At 42.6% G+C, this 18,530-nt stretch overlaps 1 protein-coding gene across 1 annotated transcript in view; it reads left to right on the forward strand.

Moving 5' to 3' along the window:
* Positions 1-10,843, forward strand: part of LOC115629907 — a 79,639-nt gene extending 68,796 nt beyond the window's left edge. The window contains exons 7-12 of the mRNA XM_030526512.1: positions 4,577-7,580; positions 7,652-7,791; positions 7,880-8,468; positions 8,528-8,672; positions 8,744-10,093; positions 10,490-10,843. Of these exons, the coding sequence (XP_030382372.1) occupies positions 4,577-7,580; positions 7,652-7,791; positions 7,880-8,468; positions 8,528-8,672; positions 8,744-10,093; positions 10,490-10,843 (5,582 nt within the window). The remainder of the gene's footprint in view (positions 1-4,576; positions 7,581-7,651; positions 7,792-7,879; positions 8,469-8,527; positions 8,673-8,743; positions 10,094-10,489) is intronic.
* Positions 10,844-18,530: the final 7,687 nt, after the last annotated feature.

The following is an 18,530-nucleotide window of genomic DNA, read 5'->3' on the forward strand; positions in this document are numbered from 1 at the left end:
CATATCTCATCATTATTGTCGTTTGACTTTGAATTTCTTTTAGATTCGATGAAACGATTACCAATTTAATAATTTATAAAGCAATTTTATGCTTAAAAAGAAAGAAAGAAAAACAACAAATCAAATATTAACAGCAAGATTTTTATTAAAACTCGAAATCTCTTGTTAAAAGCTAAGGATTAAGTCAAGCCTATTAAATCTATTGCTTTTTTTCGGAACACAATTCAAGAGCTTAATAATCTTAAATAACTTATTGCCAACGATCCAGCTTTTCGTTCCGATGTAGACTTCTGATCGTGTCCCGATTAGAACCGACAGTAAAAAGTCTAGACGTTTAGGTTTGCATTCTAGTTTTTATGGGACTATTTGACCTACAAAAGCAGGCCTTAACATGACTTGAACTTTTAAATCAATGTCGGCTCTTCCAAGGGCTAAATAAACTGTCATTTAATTGAACGATGTGGCATGCTATATATTTTTATGAAGTTTCAAGAGACGTACTCTCTTGAGCACTAAAATCTCGACTTAGGAACAGAATGCTAGCACTATTGATTAATTGTAGAAAAGGTAACAGCTTTCATCCAATAGCTAAGAATAAAATAGACAATAGAATGTGTGCAATACTTAATGAGGAGAGAGAGAGAGAGTGAATTAAAGAAGAATAAGCATTTAAAGCCTATCTAATAATCCTGTTTATTGTTTGTCATTACAAGGAGTATGTGTTATATATTATATATACGAATTGCATATATTGAACAACTCTAGTTATTTTATTGCCATTTAAGACAGCTGTTTATCATTGAAATTTTGTGTATTTACCAAATATTGTTTGCGACTCCCCAAAAAGTATGCTATGAATGCTAATTGCGTATACGCCACATGCGGCAGACAACGCAAATAGTATATGGGAAGTACGACAGACATGCGAGTGTTTATATATGTATATATATATATATATATATATACGTTTGTGTGTGTAAGTTCTTGCTTTGTTCTGTCTCTTTATGTGCGAGTGCACAGCCAACCTGTGCAGCTTGGTAACATTTAATTAACACAATTTTCCATTAATATGTATTAATTACAGTTGACTTAATTTTTCGGTAAATTGCTGCAACAACAACATCAACAATAGCAACAATAATAGCAAGTCAAACAGCAAGAACATCGATTCGAATCACACAAATGAGTGACATACTATTTAGTACCAGTATATATGTTTATAACACATCTCTAATTAAATGATTAATATATTAAGCAAGTGTGCTGAAAGAAGGAGCTGTGCTTTCATCTAAAAATATATAATACGAGTCGTAACAGTTATGAAATAATTCAAATTACTAGCTCGTAGATGAATATACTTGTAGTCTTGCAAACCGTTGTTGTTTATTTCGTCGGCTGGCAGCATAAATTCAACCTTTTATACAACTGTTGTACGAATGTGTGTGTGTGTTTCAAGGAAAATGCAAATTCAGCAAAAACAAGCATAGCAACAGCAACAGCAATAGCAGAAACCTTAAACAATTTTTAACTACGCATTATTTTCTTGCCTTTTTATATGACACTAGTTAATGAAAAAGTGAAATATTTTTATGGCATACTTCGTTGCTGTTGTTGTTGTTGCTTGCTCGCTGCTGCCGCCAAAGTGCATTAAATATTTACATAAATTTTTAAATCAAAATTAAATAAAAAAAAAACAAGCTCCGCAATGAAATCCCTCAACGTGCTGCCTCTCTCTCTCTCCCCTTCCCGCCGCCTTCAATGTGCTTCGCTGCTGGCCAATTGGCTTTTTATTAATTAATTTATTTGAGTTGTTGTTGCTGTTGTTGTGGCAGTGGGTTGCTTTATATATATATGTACATAAATATATATTTTTTTGATATGCCATACTGGACACACTCGGTTGTGCAACAATTTCAATTTATTTCATTTCGCCTCACCTGTTTTTCCACTCCTACATATATTTGTATGTATATGTATATATATATATTTTTTTTGTTATAGCTGATGGCTCATCAATTGCCTATTGGTATTCTTGTTGTTTTTGTAATTGCTATTATTAATATTAAATATTTATTTTGCGTTTTTATTTAATTTGCCATTTATAATTGTATTTTGATTGAATGGAAATGGAACGAACACTTTGGCCAGCACTTTCTTTTTCCAAGCACCCTCCCCCCAATTCTCTGGATTGCTGGATTGCAATTTGTCAAAAAGTATTGTCTGTTGCCTGTTTTTGTTTGGGTAGCGGTGTGTATTTATAATGCTATTAAGAGGTAATGAAAAGAATCGATATATACACACTTATAATACTTGTATAAACTGCACACTTCCATTTCTGTCAAGGTCAGCCAAGTTTGGAAAAGGAGGTCATCGTATATTCAGAGCTGAAAATAATCTTCGTCTGTGTCTAAGTTCTAAACGCTTCAATGTGTCTAACAAGCAAAATTTTCTTCTTTATAATCAAGAGGCGCGAACTATATACTTACTATACTCTACTGTTTTCGTACTTAGTTATTTTTTATTAGAGATCATATTTTTTGCCATCATTTCTTATAGGCAAACAGTATTTCATACAGAAACACCAATCAGCCACATGCGTTTCTATGGCAGCTATATGATTGGGTGATCTGACAAAGTCGGTCGCAAAACGTGTAAGAAGTAGTGATAGAGACAGACAAACGGATGGTTGGGCAGACGAGTTTTGGACTCGTCTCGAGACGCTGATCATCTGCCATTCTTCAAAAACAATAGACCTTTACACGTTTCAGTGAAGGGTATACAAGTTGTGATATGTTTCCTATTCAACGACAAAGATGAAACCAAATTAGAAGTCTTTTTACATTAGCGGATATACAAAGAATTGGGTAATTTCTTACAACGTATTTCCCAAATGGTGGGCCAGAAGTCAGCGCAATTTTGGAGGTCAACTATACGTAGCTCGGAACCGTCCACCACCAATATCATTGCTGGTCCTTCTTACCCTCACTGCAGAATATTGTTGTTGCTGTGGTTGGTTGGCTGCTGGACTCTCCACTTGACTGCCTGTATGACTGACTGTCTGACCACCGCCAACCACCGCGACAATCAAAATTAAAATGAGTGGCTTATTAAAATTTAAACGCTTTACTTTTGCGCTCGCAAAAAGCATTTTTGCCTTTATGCCTTTGCTCGAACGTTCGCCCGCCGACAACGACGGCAGCCATGGACCGCAGTCCATGGTCTGTCCGCTGCTGCCCGCCTTGCAGTGTTTGTGTATGTGTGTGTGTGTGTGTGTGTGCTACTTTGATGTACTTTCATATTCCACAGAGAGACGCACATCCGTATGCTGAATGTCCTGTCCGTGTCCTCACTCCTCCACTCCACTCCCTACTTTGCTCGCCGTCTGTTGTTTGGTCAGTTCCGCGACCACCTTGGAAGCTCTCCCAACCCCCCTCTCCCACTCTCTGTGGCATTTAAACGCTGATTGATTTCGCTTGGTGAAGCGCGGTTTCATGCCCAGGCGCCACCCACCACCCACTACCCACCACCTACTGAAGGATATAGCAGCATCAACGCCCTTGTTGTTGCCTTTCTTTTAATTACATTGATTTGCCTTAAATTGACGTGCGCATTGTTCTCGTTACCGTTGCCGTTGCCGTTGCCGTTACCTTTCCCAATCGCCCGCTATCTCTCTGCCTCCCCTTCTTCCCACTCTAGACCTCTATTTGCATATCATTAAAATTTTAAAAATATTAAATGGCAAAACAAAAACTAAGACAAACAGAGACGCAAAAGCGCCAGCCAGCAACGGTTTTTATGGTGGCTGGGTGGTAGGCAGAAGCAGCACAGAGAGAGAGAGAGAGAGAGCGACAGTGATGAGCGCGTGATTGCGTTTGCTTTCTCAATCAATTAGATAATGTAATTTAATAGAGATTCTTCGCTACTCATGTGATCCGAGTGTTCTTGATTCTTAACAGCTTTACATTTTGCGCTTAAAGATAAATCCATAGATTCATAAATTCAGCTTTGAAATGTAATTCTGGAAAATATATTTCTTTAACTTTACTATAATATGAGATGAAAAATATTACATATAAATTATAACTAAAGAAGAATGTTTTTGTGCAGATATCGAGCTTTCAATAATCACGATTTGTTTCCTTTAAGTCACGGGCTCATCTCTGAGCTGTCATCATCAACGCCGCTTTGATTTGATTGCAATGAAAATTAAAAGTTACCAACACTCACACCCTCTCCTCCCTCCCCCCACCTTTTCACCCACGAGCAATTGCATTGCCATCACCCCCCGCCGCCACACCCCTCTACAGCAAGGCAGGGGTACACACTCGAGTGCGTTTTAAAATATTCAATGGACGAGCTGCTCATTATTTGTTAAGTGGCTTAATGAAAACGGCACCCGTCAGCATCAGGAACTGTGGCAGCTCGCTTTCTCTCTTGCTTATTCCTAAACCAGAACCTGGCCCAAGTTGTTTAATTAAATCGCAATTTATTTGTATTTTTTTCTGCTGCTATTATTGTTAATGTATTTACTTAACTAACATCTTCTTCCCTTCTCTCTCCCATCGTCTCATTACAGATAAGTTAGCCAGCTGCTTTGTGTGCAAGGCCGAGGCCTGTCCACGCACTCGCCCCCTGAAGAAGGGACGTGGCCAACAGTACGCTATACCGGATGAGACGATACCGGCTGGTGCTCGCGTCTGCAATAGCTGTCAGTGCAAATCGGTGCGCAACCGCTATCCAAATTGTCCCTTGCCGACATGTCCCAATCCGAAGGATCGAGCCAAACGATTGCGCAACATACCATCACGCCTGTTCGAGCTATCGCCCGAGCTGCGTGATCCCATTATGGCCGAGTTTCAAATACCGACACAGGCCACACGTTGCTGCTCGGCCTGCCTGATGCGTATCAATCGTAAGCTGGATCCGCAGCTGAATCTCACCGATGATGATCGACGTACGGATGACGGCGATGAAACCGATGTGAGCACCTCATCGTGTGACGAACGCGAACCGGGTGGTAGTGACACGGCCTCGGTGGAGAGTCCCGAGAACTTGCAGCGGCACAAGTCGGCGCTGAGTAAACAGCAACAGCAACAGCAGCAGCAACAGCAACAACAGCAGGTGTCAGTACAAGCGGCGCCACCGCAACCACTTTCGCAAACTGCCTCCCAACAGAAACAGCCATCGGCCCTACCACCACAACCGCAGCCTGTAAACGTAAGAAATGATGGTCTAGCGACTGGTCCCGGTGCTGCTCTAACCATAACACCGACGCGACTCAGCGGTAACAAGAGTGGTGCAGCGGCTACCAATGACAGTGAACGACTGCTACCACCCGCTGGACAAGCGCCCAAGAAACAAAAGACCTCCGAGGAGTACGACTCTTCGGCAACAGAGACGGCGGATGAGGAGAACGAGAACTCACCGGCTAATCGCCAAAGTCCTAAGGTACCCTTCACCGGCTCGAGTGGGGTGGGCGGACATGTGCATGGCAACAATATAACGGCAACTGGACTTGCACCACCGCTGCCAGGATCCCAGCAGCTCAACGGACCGATGCATGCGGCTGTTGTTGCCGCAGCCGCTGGAGTTCCCCCTGGCATGGGACTGCGACGGGAGCCTTGCAATAATGTGCAGGACTTCATGTTCACCGTAATTGAGAGGCAGCTGAAGCAACAGCAGAAGGGACCGCAATTGCCAGCTGGTGGTAAGCCGGCAGCACAACAACAACAGCAGCAACAGCAATCTGTGCAGACACCACCAGCGTCACAGCAACATCAACAGCAGCAGCAGCAACAACAACAAGCACCACCGCCTATGAGTCATAACAATCTGGAACGGAAAGAGGTTACCATTGTGCGTGAATTTCGAAATGATGGTGGTGCTATTGTGAAACAGCAACAACCACCGCCACCACCGCATGCTCTACCGCATGGTACCTCAGTGCAAAAATTGACCACGCGTCCCACAATAGCGGGCAATGGCGCGCCTGTTAGTGCAGCATCGGTGCCGGACAATTTAGCCACCTTGTCGGTGGTTAATTCACATCTGGCATCCAGTGTGCATCATCCACATGCGGCGCATTCAGCCCACGCTGCAGCCTTGCTGCAACAACATCAAATCAATGATAAGGCCACCATCACTCCCGTTGTAAAGAGTGGTGCCGCAAACGCTACGCCCACACCACCACAGCATGTGGCACAGCCACCGCCAGAGACAATTATCTATGGTGGTGTTGTGTCAAGTCATGGAGCGCATGCCTCCCTGGCAGCACAACATCAACAGCAGCAACAGCAACAACGTGTGGTCGAGGCAGAGCCACAAACTTTGGATTTATCGATTAAGAAGCCACCACGTGATGGCCATTCACCGCATTCGCACTCCTCGAGCTCCTCGTCGGGTGTCTCTTCGCTGGGATCCAACAACGATCGTCATCATGCATCGTCTTTGTCCGGTGCGATCAAGCATATTGCGCGTGCCACGTCCATATATCGCGTTAGTGGTGCCGGCGGAAGTGCGCCTGGGCCCGAGTCTGCGCTCCCATTGGCTGTTCCCAATTCCGCGTATTTGTACCCCCAGATGCATGGCGTGGTTAAGACAGGTCCACCAGGTTCACTCTATGTATCACCAGTAACTGTACCCATCTCCATAAGCCAGACGGGCGTTGGGCGCAGCAGTGGGCCGCCTCCGGCGCAACCGCAGCCGCCACAATCGCATGTGAATGCCCGCTCAGGTGGTTCAATGAATGCTGGTGGTGGCGTTGTGTGCAAAATGCCACCCAAACTCAGTCCACAACATCAGCAGCAACAGCAACAACAATCGCAACATTTGCATGCACCACCGCCGCACAGCGGCCAGGCGCCATCGCCGTCGCATCAACAGCCTGCACCACCACCACCACAACAGATGCTAGTTAAGAGCGGCTCCATCACTCATGGTACTCCAGCGAATAGTGCGCAACAAATAATTGTGCACCCCGCTTCCTCGTCAGTTCTTAGTCCCAAATTCGAGCGGCTAGTGCCGCAGACACCACCATCGGTGGGTGAGTCGAGCAAACATGGATCGATTACACAAGGCACACCACTGCACATGCCGCAGCATCATTTGGAAAGCAAGCGTGCCTATGATTATTACAAATCCACCCAGCGTCACAGTCCGGCCCAACAACCAGGGGGGCCCGGTGGTGCACCACCCGGGCAGCTACCACCACCGCAGCAATCGTCACCACATGCGCCACCGCCACAGGGCTATGGCGTTGGTGTGGGTTCACCCTATGCCCGCTCACCCTTCAGCAATGTGGTGGATCAACCGCCGGTGCTGAGCACCCGACAGATCGTGATGCATGACTACATCACGTCGCAGCAGATGCAGGGACAACAACGTAATGTTTCGCGTGGCAGCAGCAGCGCTGGCGGTGGTGCCGGATCTGATAAGGAATCCCCATCGCCTCGCAATAGTGTTAGTGGTGGTTCGGCAAGTGGCTTACCAACGATGACCTATCCATTCGAGAAGGAACCGCAGCCGCGTGGACGGAATGAGTATTTAACAAGCCGTGCCTCACCAGCAGAGCATGCAAATAGGTAAGCCCAAAGGGACATTAGATAGAGACCAAAAGAGAGACTATATTATTTGTTCTCTTCCCCATTCACAGCACCCCCAGTCCACATCGTACGCCGCCGCCACAGCGTCAGAATGTAATACAGCGTCACAACACGGGCTCCAAGCCGCCGTCGCCTGCAGCCCCACCGCAGAGTCGTATGCACATTGTGACGCCCTACAATTATCCTCCGGGTAAGTCATTATTATAAAGCCTAAGTTGACGAAACTCATTAGATTTATTCCCGACTAATTATGGCTCTATATTATACGCCTTTAATAGCTGGTCACGATGCGCTGGCCTCGTTTGTTGATGTGGCCGTACAGCAGCCACAATTGCCGGTACCATCGCAGAAGGACGAGAAATCATCGCGTCATGAGGCCTCGCCACAAGCACCACCACCACCACATGCCGTGGTGCCGCCCACATCCCATCACGATATGCGCTATCGCGACTCCATGGCGGCCATACACCATCATCAGCACCAATTGGCCATGGCCGCCCAACAGCAACATTTGGTCGCTGCCGTCCATCAGCAGGAGCAGTTTAGACATCATCTGAATGCTGCCAATGTGGCTGAGATGCAGCGCCGCATGGAGCATGCCAATCGCGAACAGCGTCACCACAATCATGTCATCGAACGGGATCGCGGGATTATTCAGCGCGAGCGCGACCGGCAGCGGGAGCGAGATCGCCAGGAGCGTGCCGCCGAAGAGCGAGAGCGCGAGGGTCGACGTCTATTTCCGGGTGGTGTGGTGACTGCCCCAGGAGGCGGTGCTCCACCTGGCCATTATATGCGCAACCCGGGACCTGGACCCGAAACAGGACCACCACGCACAATTCCCGATTCCGAAGCTCGATCCCGAGAAGCGTAAGTGAAAAGTGAACCACTTTTTGAGTTGGTTGCCAATTTAAATCTTCAAATTACAGCTACTATCGCACTCATGGCACTCAACCGCCGGATGATTCACCGGGGCAGTTTAGTGCCCAGAGTCTTATAGATGCCATCATCAAGCACGAGATCAGTCGTACCGGCGAGAGTAGTGGACTTAGTCGTGAACTGACACGACCATTGGTAAGTAATAACCATTTGTCCATTGTCATAATCAGAGCACACATAATAATCACATTATTTATCATTAACAGTATCCACGCGATATGCGGCAACAACACGACGGTGTTGCCGCCTCACTTCTGGCCGCTGGCAACAATGGGAACGCCAATTCGAATTCTCCGAATGTCATCAACATCGATCTGGATCAGGATGTTCGTGGTCCATCGAAAGGCCCGCCCCAACCGTCATCGCAATCGAGCCAGACACGCGTCTATGCCGCATTGCGCGCTCAGGGTGCACCACCACCATCACACAATCCGCCCACATCGAAGGCACAATCAGTGGCACCGCCAGCCCAGCAACAAATCCACACCAAGAACATAACATTTGGCCAATTGGCCGACTCGATCATTACAAACGACTATGGCCCCAATCCGCACAGTCGGCCATTCATGAATTATCTGCCAGATACTCAGGCCACCATCTTGACACCCGATCGTTGGAAGCAGAATCGTCGAATGCAACAAAAAGCTGAGGAGGCAGCGGCAGCTGGTGCCTCATCGAAACAATCGCCAAATTCGGGACCCGGTGGTGTGCCCAGCAGTGGTGCCGGACCGTCACCGAATGCACCCAGTGGAGCAGGGGGTCGAGCCAATACACCTGGTGATGATGGACGCAACATAATTCGCATGCCACAGCCCGTCAGTCCCCGAAAATATGAAATTCTGCACATGCAGCAAGCGGCTGTTGTGGCTGGCCTAGACGCTGTAGATCCCCACTACTTCCTGCCCTCGAATGTGGCGGCGATGAGTCGTGGTGTGGTGCCGCCACCGCCACAGGTGGGGGCCGCAGCACATGAACAACGTGTGGCCAGCGGTGGTTCGGGCGGTGGCACCTTCGACACCTATGTCAAGAATCGCATTGCCGAGGTAATGCGTACGGGCGATGATGTAAGCTATGCCAATAAACGTATGGACGATAACAAGCTGCATGCGGTCCATGCCCATGCGGCGGCTGTGGCGGCGCATCACGATCAGCAACTACAACATCAGCAGAAGCAGCAACAGCAACAACAACAGCAGCAGCATCGCAGCAAGGACCAGGGCCCACCACCGCCCCAACCTCATGAGGTATCCGTCTCGCGCAATACTCCCAATCAGTACGAGGTGGTTGATAGTGGCAGACGTTCCGCCAGCAGCTCCTCGGCCAGCTCCAACAGTGGTGCCCATCATGCCAGCTACCATCCGCCCACGCCCACAGCGGTGAACACATTTGGGGCATATACATTTCCATACAATGCATTGAATGTGCCTGTGCAGCCATCGCCCATGTCCTTGACACACCAAGGCACACCACCCAGTCATTTGAGCGCTAAAGCGGCGAATGCGCTGAGCGAGGCCGGTGGTGCGGGTGGTGTTAGTTTGGTGGTAGGTGGGGCCGGGCCGAATGTGGGCATGTCTGGGGGAGCAGGCGTTGGGGGTGGTGGTGGCGGCAGCGGCGGTGGTGGTGCCGGTGGTGGCGCACACAATGCTAGCGTCTCCTCAACAGCGGCCGCGGCCGAGCCAAAACCACTGCTATCGGAAAAGTACGAGGCACTTAGCGACGAAGATTAGTTGTGACTGCAGGCGTCGTCGTCGAGCATGCGCAGCCTCTCAGTGGCTGCAGCAGCGGCAGCGACGGCGCCTCCAGCAGCGACACAAAATGCAGCAGTCAATGTGTATGAGCAGCAGTGGAGTGTTTATGCGCCACCACCCTCACAGCTACCCCCCCCAACATCGTCGCGCCATCAGCGCCACCACCACCAACTTCAACACCAACCACTCCAACCACACCAGCAGCCACAGCAGTTGCATGCAGCGCGCAGTCTACAACATTACGCTACTCACGTGCCACCGACATCATCAGCACATGCACCAGCACCACAATCATCGCATGGCCTGCATCGCGTCTCGCCCTCGACCTTACATCATGTTGTTACAGCAACAGCACCACTGCCGCCACCGCCTTTGCAATCGCAGCAGCAGCCTCAACAACAACAACAACAGCAGCAGCAGCAGCAGCAGCAGCGAGCACCACCGCTACAACCGCCGCCGCCGACACACTACTCAGTGGGTGGTGCTGGCCAGCACTATGCGGAGCAAGGAGGTGCGCCACACCACTATGCAACAGGGAACAGTCACGGCTATTATTGAATGGCTAATTATGTTAACCAGTTAATGACGACGACGACAACAACAACAACAACAACAACCACAACAATAATAACAACTATTTATGTATATTAGTTAACTAAACAAGTAAATGCATGTAAAGAATAAAGGGGCATAAATGTAAGAAGAAGAAACACAAAATTATGTAAATTTAAAACAAAACAAAAGAAATGTTGTAACCAAATTTGACGCTCAGCTTCAAAAGCGCGCGCGTCAGAGAGCAGCACAAGATAGCACCTAAACACACACAGAAGGACATACACACGCATACACACACACACACACACACATACCTGTAGACAAGGCTCACTCTCAATAAGCCAAGAGTAATTAAAATAAAACAGAAACGACAACAACATCAACATCAACAACACGAACTAGATATCTGTAATTAAAGTATGGCAACAGAGAATAAATTAAGAAACATATACAGATATATAATATATATATGGAAAGAAAATAGAGAGAAATAGAGAGAGGGAGAGAGTCATAGCACACACACATACATACATACATACAGACAGACAGACAGTTGATCGATCGGCAATCATAAGCCGACACCGCCGCCTTAAAATTTGTGTTCGTTATGCGCCCACACACACAGACACTCATTTCACTATAAGGTATATATACCTATATATAGTATACTATATGTATATTCACGCACTCTCATTAAAAACAAATGAAACAAAACAAATAAAAAAACATACACACTTCACACACTGACAAACATGTAGTTAGGCACCTTACGGCAATATGAAGAATATATTTAAATCTTCAAAGTTATACTATATATATGTATATGTATATGAATATGTATGTGTAAATTATAGGAGAAAAGAACAAAAAAAAACATAAAACCTAAAATGGAAATCTATAAATGGCGGCAGTTCTCACTTTTTAAGTTCAAACTCCAATTCCCATTTTTCTTGCACACGCAAAAAACTATAATAAGCGAGAGAGAGAGAAAGAGAGAGGGAGAGTGAGTGTGTGTGGGAGGGAGGATGTTATGGTGAGGGGAAGTGGGGAAGCTGGAGTGCGAAATAATATTGTGCGCTCATTATGAATCATTCTTTTTATTTATCAAATGTTATTACTTATCTTGTACGCTATTCTAACGAAGAGAGCACTCGCTCACCCTATCTCTAACCTCTACCTTCGCTCTTTCGTGCTCGTCTCATTTATATTTATCTCCGCACTCTCTATGTTGTTTGTATGTTCTTTTGTTTGTGTTGTGCATTTCGTTTCGGTTGCTAACTTTCCTACACTGACAATTTTATTCGATTTATATTTAAAATTAAGCCTCGAAACTTCAATCGGGAGTATGTGGAGAACATGTAGTGACGATATATATACATATATATATAAATTATGAAAAGAAAAATCTTTATATATGTATACATAAAAATTTAAAAGATAAAACACTGTTGGGCTGTTCTTAGAAAAGAGAAAAAAATCTATGAAAAATCGAGTAAATATTTTAATTGTAGTAAACCCTTAAACATTTAAAAGAGTTTTTTGTAAATTTCATAAAAATGCGCATACGTTTAATTAAATATTATTTACTATATATATATCTATATATATATACAAACATACATATATAATATACATACCTTTTTTTTACTACTTTTTATATATATAATGCAAGTTGTAATTTATGGAAGATTATTGTGTTTTTCTATGCGATTTAATTATGTTTAAAACTATTACCATAATGTTTATGTAAGTAATATTTAAAATAAAGCAAAACAACAACAACAAAACAAACACATATATATATATATGTATACAGAAAGGAAGCAAGCAAACATTATGAATACATATGTGTATATGAACTCGTATACATACATAAATATATATGTATATATATATATGGTATATGATATATACACATATATATATTATATACATACGCATATTTTTTTATATAACAAACTTATGTCTTACAAGCAGTTTTAGTGTTTAGCTATGTTACTGTTTTTTTTTTTTTAACTTATTTTTTACATATGAGAAACAATTTAAAAAATTAAATATTTTTAATACATAAACAAACAAAAAAAAAAAACTAAAAAGTAAACAAACGCTAAGACTTATTCAAACAAAACAGAAAACAAAACAAACGAAGAGTGTAAAATATTAACAACAAACAAGAATTGTGTGGAAAAATGAATGAAAATATAAACAAATAAAACTTAAACATAATATAATATAAAATAATATATATATATATATATATATATATATATATATATATATATATATATGTATATATGTATATATATATATATATATACAAGTATATATATATATATATATGTAATTGTAGAACGGCGGCGATTTAGTTAAGAGCAACGCGCTTGAGCTGCGTATTTTTTTTATATATATATATATACATACATATATATATACATATATATAAATAAAGAACTATGAAATAATGCAACAAATTCTATATATGTATACAGAAAAAAATTATACAAATAAAATAAATGTATGTGAAATGTCAAGAAAATAATCATAGAAACGAATCCTGGCATGGCGTGTCTACACACACAAATACACACACATACACAAATAGTCGAACGGTAGAGAACGTGGAGAGCAGTTAGCCGCAAAATACTTCAGAGAGCGACAGAGAGAGGGAGAGAGAGAGAGCACGAGTGAGAGACACACACAACGAAGCAGCGCGCCATGCCGAGGCCGCCCCCCTCCCCACCCCACCCCACCCTTCTCACCATCCCAAGAAACCTCCTCCCCAATTGAAATGCAACTAATTAACTGCAGGCATATAAATGAATAATCGAATTTTAAAACACAGCATGAACTGCATTATAAAAATACAAAATGGCCAAAACAAAAAGGCGTACAACAAAAACAAATCTAAAACACAAAAACTAAATCTACATATATATACAAAAAATATATATATAAATATATACGAATACTTTAAAGCTAATTGCCACTTAACTGGCAACTGTTATGATTTGACAACATTTTCCATTTTGGTTAAACAATTGCTCTGTTGAACAATAAACAACAACAAAAACAAATTACCACACACTTCTAAACTGCATTAAAGTTATAATAATATGAGAACCCAATGATAACAATAATATACCTATATAGATAAACATTATGATGAAAAACAGCAACAACAACAAACAATATTATAAATATATATATATATAAACAAATAAAAGATATATATATATATACACACACATATGTATATACATATATGTACTTGTATATGTAAAATGTGCGCTTCTGCGCAAAGCTAAAGCTGATGATTATGATGATTAGGATGATGATGATGATGATGATGATGATGGATAGGAAGGTGGTCCGATGGTCGGAGCCTACCTGCCAACCAGAAAAAAATGTTTAGCACCTAAGTTTTAGTTCGTAACTTTACGCCTTAAGTTGTAAGCTTAAAGATAATATGATAAAAATAAATACAACATATTGAAAAGCAAACAAAACAAAACAAAAATAAACAAAAACAAACAAAAACAAACAACAACAAAAAAACAACAAAAAACAAAACGAAATGTATAACAAAAAGTGCGGCTTATCTTTTGCGGGAATTGCGGGTTTCTCTCATTTCAGCAAAAAGGTCATCATTGAGATTCCTCTTCTCTACGATTCTTCTGTTCTCGCAATATAGGCTCTGGTATATTTTGCAGCCTCGCCTCTCTCCCTCACAGTGTTTCAGAAAAAACTTTATTGCACGACTTGTTCCTATGGCTGTTATACTATATGATATGACATTTATAATAATATGAGTAAGAAGGCAAGTCTCTAGGATTCTTATCTTCTTGCAGTTGATGATGTGGAGCAGCATATTCGTATTATGCTGAGCATTCTTCATTCTCAGCTAGACTTTCAGGTGGCATGGAAGAATGCGTAAACGCTCTTAAAGTTGGTTCCGTGCGGACAACAACGTGTTACGGAAATTGAGAGAAGAAGCTTCGGCATAATTTAGTTTCTCTATAGATAGAGAATTTGAGAATCGTAAAAGCGATATCTCTTCATAATACTTACATTTGTACTTACACTAATTATTAGCGAGGCTTTCTCCACAGAACACAGAACTTTTGACCCAACGTATGAATGTATGCACTATTTCAATAACAACAAATTAAAGTGTCCAGATTCCGCGATGTATTCCAATACCTGGCCAGCAAGGTTTTGTGTTTGTTACATATTTAAGCCTCATTGCTCAGTTCATTCAGTTGAGGATAGTATTTGTCTAGCTTATTGGCTTATAGTAATAGTCTTGATCTCGCATGATTAAAAAAGAGAGCTCATCATCGTAATCTTTCCGTGCGCTGGCTTTGGACTACACTGGAATCCAAATATGACTAAATAAACAAACTAATACACAGCCAATTAAGACAATTAGTGAGTTGTTATGAACAACACAGCAACAGATTTATATTCTACAAAAGTAGGGAGATTTTTAAATGTTGAGTTGGTGCTTTTCTTCAATTTCCTTAAAATAGATATTAATTAGTTTCGACTACTGATCCTAAATGAACCAAATTTTGATCATTTTGTTTCTAGATCGATTGCCTATACATTAATTTTAATACAGCTCCATATTGTCCAAGAAGCACCAGATTTTGAGCGATGATGAAACATTTTAATGAACGCAGAAAAAACCATAAAAACCACAAAAACCACCTCTTGATCCCATCTTCGGTTCCATTCAATATAATCCCATAAAAGTAGGGTCATATTTTTGCAATTCAAAAGTAATTATTTCAAAATATTGTTGTACTTGTATTCACTTAAGTATTTGTGGTGACAATTATTTCAGTTATGCTTTCGATAATCAAATAATTCTAATGATTGCTGTTTGTTTTTTAACCGTTGCGAATTGCTTTTCACTTAAAATAGTAGCAAACGTACTCGATTTACTTAAAAAAAGAAACAAGTCTAAATGAAAGAATGGAATGCTCGAGTCGAGAATACCCTCAAATACCCTGTACTCTCTCACACTAAAAAAAAATATTTAAAAAACGTATTTAAAAAAAATGTAATTATAAATTTATCAGAAAAAAACAAACTTGCCCTTCCTCCGATTTCGGAGAATCAGTATACCAAATATAATTATTTTAGATCGTATACTTTCTGAGATCCTTGTGTTCAGACAGACGGTCATTTTCATATCTATTCGTCTTATCATCATGATCAAGAACATATATGCCGCACCCTTTGGCTACAGGGTATAAAAAGATTGGACTGGATTTCAATTTTACACTTTAATTGTATTTTTACTTCATACGTAATACTCGTTGCATCGGTCTGGAATGGTCTGATTTACCTTCTAAATATGGAACTAGAAAGAGCTGCATTGCTTTTTATTCGAAATCGTTTTTAATTAGAAAGAAAGCGTGTGTTTTGTATTATATGGACAGTTCGTGCTCGTGACTATTTTTGATTCACGCACGCGTGGCGTGACGCACTCAAAACAGTTCTCCTCTCTAGGTAGATGAATTGACTAACTGGGTTTGTGTCGCCATCTGGCAGTCAAGTGCAAACAACAGCCAGACTTGTTGTTTGTACAATTGAGCCACAGATGACGCCACAAGCCTCGTTCTGTGGTAGTGGCGCTTAAGCATTACGTTGTGATTGCAACGGGAAAACCCGCTTCTCTGGCTGAAGGTGAAGGTAGCCGAAGTCATTACGCAATCATAAAAATTGTCAACGAGCCAGCCACTCAGTTGTGCCGCGGTTATGGCCATAGGCGACCACATGATCGAGGTTCAGGTAAGGAGAAGTCTCGAAAGCCGGCGATTGAATGACGGGAATCTCCGAGGGATTTCCAGAAGTGTGTGCCATTCATGAACGTCTGGGTCGGCGTCGGAGTTGCGCGCACACGTGTTTTCAATTACCTGGACACGCGGCTTGGACGTTAGGCGCCGACTAGCAGGCAGACTAGGTCGATAAGATGCCGTTGCCTCAGGTAAGCGACACAAAATCTATGAGTGTGTGTGTGTCTGTTTGTAACTCTAGGGGTTTTTGGACGATTTTGTGAATGAAATGCGGGCATAAAAAGCAAGCGATGTTAGCCAAATGCATTTAGAAGCCAAGGTAACGAGCAACAGTAAACAGCCAGCAAGAATCGGAGCAGTCATGTTAACGTCAGCAACAACGTCAACATCAGCGTCAACCATGATCAGTATCGGATTGATCTGCTTGATGGGCAGTGCGCTGGGCGCCGCCCTATCCAACGAAATGTTGGCCCCATCCGGCGCCTTGACGCACCCATCACCAGTTCTGCGCATCCATCCGCTGCAGAGGCACGTGGCCCAGTGTCGCCAGCTTTGTTATCGCCACACACTCCCGCTGCTGCCCGCGCCGCTGCCCACCCCCCTCTGCCGGGACAAGCCCGACTGCTTTATGTGCCACGACTACTGCCGTGTCCTCGCCGTGGCCAAATGGAGTTTGGCCAAATCAATGTGCGGCGATGCTGTCTTCTGCAGTCAGGGCTGTCGCATTGCCTGTGACTATCATCGCCTGAGCACGGCCGCTTGGAACGCAAATTCGCTGCTGAAGGGACAGCCTTGACGGCAGGACACTTGCATAATCACATTTGTACATAGTTATCGTAGCTTTAGATTGATTTTTAAGTTATTTCATTATTTTTTTTTCATAAAAAATACATTAAAAAAACGAAAAAACGAATCTGAATCTTTTAATTTACTGAGCGATTGGAATATCGCTGCTACGTATTTGAAAGGGGCTCAAGCCTTTGCTATTTTATTGAAAGACCTCCATGTAAGGCATCCAAAAGAGTTCAATTTGTACTCAATTATCTTCAATGTTGAATAAGCGTATTATTTTAGATGCTCTCTGTCCTATATTTAGATACGACGATAAAGCGAAGTGAATTTGAACAATATTTGAATTTAAAACGGGAAATTGCCTCGACAAGGGATAACTGTGTGTGTCTAAAAAATTTCAAATAGTGCAAAAGAAATGGAACACATATGTACTTGTATATATTGTCCCATTTGGGTGATACTTAGTTAGTTCCATTCTAATTGAACTACAGATGTTTTTTGAAATTGAAATGCAGCCGAAACAGTAATGGTCTGAGATCAACAGATTGAACAAGTTGAACGTGAACAGCGAGCCAGTTCGACTCTTGAACACTCTACAGACAACCTTGTATATTTTTATTTTATTTTTATAAATCAATAAATTGTGTCTGTCGATACAGGTTACTATAAAATCTTTTTATACCTCGTACCCGTAGGGTTAAAAGGGTATATTAGGTTTGTGCAAAGTATGTAACATGCAGAAGGAAGCATCTCCGACCCCATAAAGTATATATATTCTGAATCAGCATGACGAGAGAAATCGATCTAGACATGTCCGCCCGTCCGTCTGTCCGTCTGGATGAACGCAAGGATCTCAGAAACTAGAAAAGCTAGAATAACCAAAGTTGGCATCCAGATTCTCCTAGGTCCGAGAAAGGACGAGTTTATTTTATTTTTTGGAATTTTCTCCCCTTCCCCCGCTACAGAATTTCTTCATTACCGTCCACATTTCAGAAGCTACTCTAACCAAACTTTGCACACATAATTTCTATACAATTCTACTTTTGTTTTAAACTTCATCTAAATCGGATGGTTCTAAAAAAAGTTATTAGCGA

The sequence above is a fragment of the Scaptodrosophila lebanonensis genome, unplaced genomic scaffold (assembly GCF_003285725.1).
Source record: "Scaptodrosophila lebanonensis strain 11010-0011.00,11010-0021.00 unplaced genomic scaffold, SlebRS2 tig00000171-arrow-arrow-pilon, whole genome shotgun sequence".
NCBI lineage: Eukaryota > Metazoa > Arthropoda > Insecta > Diptera > Drosophilidae > Scaptodrosophila > Scaptodrosophila lebanonensis.